The 6445-nt window shown below is 44.7% G+C and overlaps 1 protein-coding gene across 1 annotated transcript; it reads right to left on the reverse strand.

Moving 5' to 3' along the window:
• Window positions 1-451: 451 nt before the first annotated feature.
• LOC101772579 (coatomer subunit beta-1) lies at window positions 452-6008 on the reverse strand. The gene is made up of 4 exons (XM_004970684.4): window positions 3849-6008; window positions 2418-2927; window positions 1782-1867; window positions 452-953 (listed from the first exon to the last, which is right to left on the reverse strand). Exons 1-4 carry the CDS (start codon window positions 5904-5906, stop codon window positions 749-751), a joined length of 2859 nt encoding a protein of 952 aa, XP_004970741.1. The 5' UTR covers window positions 5907-6008; the 3' UTR covers window positions 452-748.
• Between the last annotated feature and the right edge of the window lie 437 nt (window positions 6009-6445).

Below are 6445 nucleotides of genomic sequence, written 5' to 3' on the forward strand. Positions count from 1 at the left end.
AAAAGGAAGAGTTGGAGGAGATGCGGGCTCTCAATCAGTATGGGGGACAGCCCGAATGGTACGTGATGTTGGGCCAGCCCAGCAAGCAGGCACCGCCATATAGTTGGGCCGCGGAGCATTGTTCGTTCTTGTGCAGGAGTCAAAGTGTTGTTGCTTTTCCGGACCTGTCCATGTCCGGCTTTATCCGATTCTTTGGCGTATTTACACCAGCAAGCCATATGAAACCTGTGGTGATGAAGATGATGATGATATGGTTGCTCATGTCGGAGACTTCGGGCTAGAAAGGTTCAAATTTGGTTCCGCAGCAACATCTTTTGCTGACCCAAATTCCACTTCCGCAGCAACATCTTTTGCTGCGTCATTTGTGCACCTGAGCAGCAACAGGCTCACAGTAATCCTCTTCGTATACTGTCAGTGGTCAGCTGATGTAAACAAAGAACGCAGGAGTGTGTGCTTGCACCAAAGAAAAGAATCTATAATCATTTTATTATTTGATACATGATACTCGAATCAGAAAGACATCTGGATTCATAAAGTCAGTAAGTATAACAAAATTCTTCGTTTTGTAAGCTAGAACAACACAAAGCTACACAATCCTGTTCATACAGGAATATGGGATGGGATACCTCTACTACCATCTATCATTTACGGCTTGGCGACCCATGAAAAATTGGTGTGGAGGAAGCAAAATTTAGTTCAAATCAGGGCTTTATGGTATAACGGATGATATACATGTGGCACGGCTCGGCTAGCTGCCACCCTTTTGTTTTAGGGTAATCTTGTCTCCTAAGCTGAGCGCGATTCCTTGGGTCTTGCTCCTTATTCTAATGTAGCCGCTCAACTTGCCATCAGCCTGCTTCTCAATGCTGATGTTCACCAGAGCGTCCTCACCAAACACACTCTTGGCATAAAGGTTTGCAGCGAGGAACCCACATTCTCCATCAAGTGCAGATCTGAAATTACCATATACAAAAGCAGAAAAATGAGCAATGCATTAGCAAACTTAAACTACTCAAATGTAAAGAAACAAGTTTTCACAGGTTCTCAGAACCTCCCAGTAAAACAATTTCCCAGTTTTCCAACCAAATTAGCACCATTAAAAACAGTTCAAGTGAAAACAAATGCAAGGCACATATGTTTGTTATGACAAGTTAAGCAACCATGTACTTCCACCAAGGCAAGTACATATCTTTTGCATATCCTGTATTCCTGTGCATGCAAGGCTGCCCTTTTTTTCCTTGAACCAGCAAGAGAGTAGCCTCGTCATTATGTTAAGAAAGAATAAAATGTGAAATGGGTAACAAGCGTACAGGCAATGAAAAAGAACAGAGACAAAAAAAGAAAAAAAGAAAAAAAGGATGAAGACAACAAGCCCACAACTTCCTCCCCCCAGCCCATTAACAGCACAGCAAGTTTGTGCGATTTCTGCTCAATTATTAGTCATAACAGGCGGGAAAAAATGTAAAATGACATTTTGACTATGCTTGCAAACCTAGGAAACCAACTAGAAACCACATTGAGCCCAAATAGATCAGTCCTGTATGCTGAAAACAGCCATGTGATTATTCTAGTTTATTTGGCATACGGAAAAGTGATAATGTCATAAACTTCTATACATGGTAGTATTATTGAGAGAAAATTATGTGTACTCTATGTTTTGGCACTTTATATGGGTCTGAATGACTAATGACAGCACAGATAAATCTAGCAATAATATACAAATTAAGGCATAATTCTATAGTATGCAGTGATATGCATGATCCAGATTCATTGGAACTTACGGTGGTGTTAGACACTTCATGTTTGTTGACTTAATAATATGATTTAAGAACTCCTTCTCTTCCTGAATCACAGTATTCACTGCCACCTGATAAGCAAAGAAATAAATGTCATAACATTAATTAATAATTAATAAGAATCAGATATGCAATATGGGCGGGTAAACGAATCAGATACACAATATGAGCACGAGGATCTGCATGTAATTATTCAACGTCAATCATATCTAATCATTCACCAGCAAGAATATTAAGGCAATACCAATATAACAAAGGCAAACAGAATGAAGCCACCTCTTAAATTGTCTAGCTTGAACCTAAATAACCAAAAGAGATGATGATTATGACAATTCCTTATCCTAAATTTCTACCAGCAATGGCCCAATCCCCCCCCCCCCCCCCCCGCCCGATTCCCTAAAGTTTGGTACCATGTGGGTATCTGTCATTAATCATTAACTTAAAAAATAATTAATTGTGTAGATGAATTTTGCTCATTTATGGAAAACCTATATTATGGCACAATTTCTGCATAGGTTACAACTAGATGACAAAAATACTAGCAATAGTGTCTGCAGCATAAACAACAAAGAGCATCTTGAAAAAAGCGAACAAAATTTTTGAAAAAGAGAGGCACATTACCTTATTTTCCCACTCAAATTCTGCCCACATATTCCGGAAAGCAACATCAGCGCATGTAGCAGGTGAGATGTAGTCCATGATATCAATGTGAATATCATTTAGGACCACCACTGATCGTTCCATCACATTTGAAGTTTCATAAACTATGTTACCAAATATGACTCCAGTCTCTGTTGATGAAACCTTGATATTCGCTCGAATTTGCTTGCTTGACTCTGGAGCCAATGTGTAGTTTTGAGGGCGGTCAACAAGTTTTAGGTTGCCCATTGTTGCTAACTCCAAGCACAAGTTCTGGAGTGTTTCTTTTGTTCGGTTTATGACTGTAACATCAAGTACAATATCATAATGATGAACAGTTACAAATGCTTCAGCATACACAGGATCACTGAATCCTGTCAGTTGAAGAATCCGGTTCAATTTGTTGGAATCATCTGCATCCTTGGTAAATTGACCAGTTGCGGCCATCAAATCATCTTGAACTGCATCTTCCAACTCAAGTTGGCTCATTCCCTGCAAGAGAAATGCCAACTTTAGCAGTGCATGGAAAAATACAAACAAAAAGGCATATTCGGTGCTGAAACTTAACATAAATTATCATGCTTCCAAAAAAAAGATGGTGTTTATAGTTTTGCTGTCATATTAAACAATAATTAAGATCAAATCTTAATGTCAGAACAAGTTGCCTCATTTGCAATGATATAAATGCAACATTGAAGAAACAAACACAGAATAATAATACAATGCTTAAAAAAAAGAATCATAGCTGTGCTATTGCTCAAGACAATATGTTACTGATAATTAGTCTTTAGCCACAGGCAACTTTTACCGACAATATTAAAGATGAATTAGTAACAAACTTTTACATAGTATGGACCGATGCAAGTAGGAAACTGTTGATTCATTTCAGTTTCTACAGAAATTCTGTTTAGATATGTACATCCAGCTATTCCTTGACCCAATAAAGATCAATTTTTTTACTTGAGTTTACTACCGTAATAGAGTATGCACATGTTTCAACATTGACAACATGTAAACCAGAAAAAAGAAAAAATAATACAATACTTCTAAATCCATGACTTTTTTAATAATAAGAGAAACTAAGTTTAAGACCTAAAGGTACAGAAGGAAGATGTTAACTTTGTTGTTTTACAAATTAAAAGAAATATTGTGGCTTAGGAAATACAAGAGATCTTCAAATTAACCATCAGTTAAAGGCTAAAACATAATTTATTTGAAGAAACTACAATGACTACAAATGCAGTAAATTGGTAATATTAATACATGAAGGAAGGCGCTTCTTTCAATCAGAAAAATTGGCTGAGTTTTTCGGAAACTAAACGCTTGTGGTCATCAGTACCCACACTATACAGACAACAGAATATGGAGTTCCAATAGAGGAAAAATTTAAATAGAAAACCAGTTCACTCTCACCTTCCTGCTCTTTAGGTGGTAGAAATCAATAAGATCATCTGGTTGGGCATGAGATATCTGTGCCTTAGCCTTCATCTCCTCAGTCTCCCTAAATTGCTTCTCAGCAAGCATGTTGACAAAGCTCTGGCGGCATGACTGCAACCAAACCTTCCTAACATCTTCACCAGGATTGCAAAGACACCTCACACAGAGAATAATCCTATCATGTGAGTCATTGTCAATAGGGTGTGGGAGGTAAGATGACTGTCCCAATTCCAGAATGGACACCATGATCAACAAGGCTCCAGTACAAGCCTTGTTTACTTCAACCTTTGATGGCTGAACCTCCTCCAGCCTCAACACAAGCTTGGTCAGATTGCAGGCAACAGCAGCAGCCAAGAAGAAATCACCAGACAGAATGAGAGATCTGAGATTCTGACTGGAAGCCAATGACCCGAGAGTCGCTGCCGGAGCTGAAATAGCGGTCTCAGTGGCAGCACTCTGTGTGGCATAAGTGCCATCCGCAAGAACAGCAGGCCTCCTCGAGGACACAGTGACACAGTTCACCACAGGCTGGGATGGCTTGGAGGAATCAGTTGACTCCCCTTCCTCAGAGACAGTGAAGAACGGGAGATCCCCAAGGCTTTGCTTGACAGTGGAAATTGCGCTCTCAACTTCAGACAACGAAAGGGAGTACTCTGCAAGGATCCAGAGAGCACAGATGCAGACACGGGATGCTCGGATCTGAGAGAATGTGTCAATTAACCTCTGGATAATGGACACACGGAGCTTGGGATTGGTCTCTATGATCTCACGCACAAACAGAACAACATCAAATGCTGCAGCAACATTAGGGTCCCCAAGGAAGTCCATGAGCAGGTGCACAACTGATGCAGCCACCTCCGGGTACTTCTTGGCACAGGCATGAATGGCCTGTACCAGCATCTGGCGGTATTCCCCACCCTTCTCCACCTCAGCAGCCTGCGTCTTAACCACCTCCTTCTTGAGGTAGAGCACCACCTCCTCCACATTTCGCGGAGTGAGCAGATCCAGCACTAGATCAAGCACCTTCTTCCTGACATCCACATTGGGGCTCCCCAGTGCACGCAACACATCCATGACCACATCCACCATCACCTCCCTATGCGATGTTCGCAGCTCATGCAGACGGTCCAGGATGATGAGCTTCACATTGTTGTCGCTCTGCGAGGAGAGCAGCTGGCAGTATGTGTTGGCGGCTGCGCGCACAGCGGTGGGCGCGGAAGAGAGGGACACGAGCGCCCCCGCGCACTCGTACACGACGGCGGAACTGGGCGCTGAGAGGAGGGAGATGATGATCTTGATATACCTGCCCTTGTCGACGCGGCCCTTGGAGCGGCAGACCTTGCGGATGAGGTCGACAGCGGCCATCTGCAGCAGATCCGGCCATTCCGCAACGCGATCGGCGTTGGTGAGGAGGTACGCCACGGCGCGTTCCTGCGCGCTCGCCAGGAGCATGAGGAACGCGTTCCTGCGCGCTGCGGCGTCCTGCTCGGAAGCGAGCGCGCGCTCGACGAGCTCTGGTGCGTCGGGGATGAGCTGGTCCCCGTGCTGGCGTTGGTAGATGGCCGAGACCGCGGATAGCGCGTGGCGACGTACGAATTGGTGGCGGTGCTCGAGGTTGGAGAGGATGGAGGGGACGAGCGGCTCGAGCAGCTCGGGCTCGGTGAGGCGGCAGAGGAACCGCAGTGTGACGCCGCGGATGTACTCGTTGGGGCTCTGGAGGTTGTTGCGGAGGTTCTGGCAGATGAGGATCATCTCGGGGAGGACCTTCCCCGTGGCGGCGTCGCGCTTGTCGACGGTCTCGAGGTAGAGGAGGAGGAGCTTCTGGACGGCGTGGTCGTCGCAGGACTGTACGTAGCGGACGACGGTGATGAAGAGGTGCGGGAGGGACTCGCCGTTGAGGAGGAGCGAGATGGCGCGGCGCATGGCGTCGGCCTTGGCGGGCCCGTCGCCGGACTCGAGCTCCGCCTTGATCTCGTTCGCCATCGACGGCGAGCCCTTGTCAAAGTGCACCAGGAGGGTGCACGGCTTCTCCATGGCCGCCAGATCTGACGAGGTCACTGGATCTGGCCTGGCCTCCTCGAGGAAGGGAGGTGGGGATCGGATCTGGGACGGAGGAGGAAGACGAGCACGCGAGATTTATGGGAGGGAGCGACCGGCAACGAAGGGATGGAGTTAAACGGGTTGCTTCGCCTAGTCAAAATGGGCCTTCTTCAAACGGGTTGCTTCGCCTAGTCAAAATGGGCCTTCTTTGAAAGGCCCCAACAAAGAAAACGGGCCACGTATAAGCAACATAAAAAAAATTCTGTATATAAATTTCAACATACTAGGCCTTTGAACGTTATGTGACATTATCACTAATTATGCGGTGTAATTAGATGGGAGTGACTCCCTGACAATCGAGTAATTTTCTGTATCGTCTCAGTCGATTTTTTTAGCCAATAAGGAAAAGGCACGTAGCACTGTTCAGCATAATTGGGATTTGAGTGATGAGACAACCAAAATCAGTCGGTTTTGGTAGTTGACCAGCACCAGCAGCAACAAAAAATCGAGTGAGAACATACATTGGAACAATC

This window comes from Setaria italica, chromosome V (assembly GCF_000263155.2).
Source record: "Setaria italica strain Yugu1 chromosome V, Setaria_italica_v2.0, whole genome shotgun sequence".
Classification (NCBI taxonomy): Eukaryota; Viridiplantae; Streptophyta; class Magnoliopsida; order Poales; family Poaceae; genus Setaria; species Setaria italica.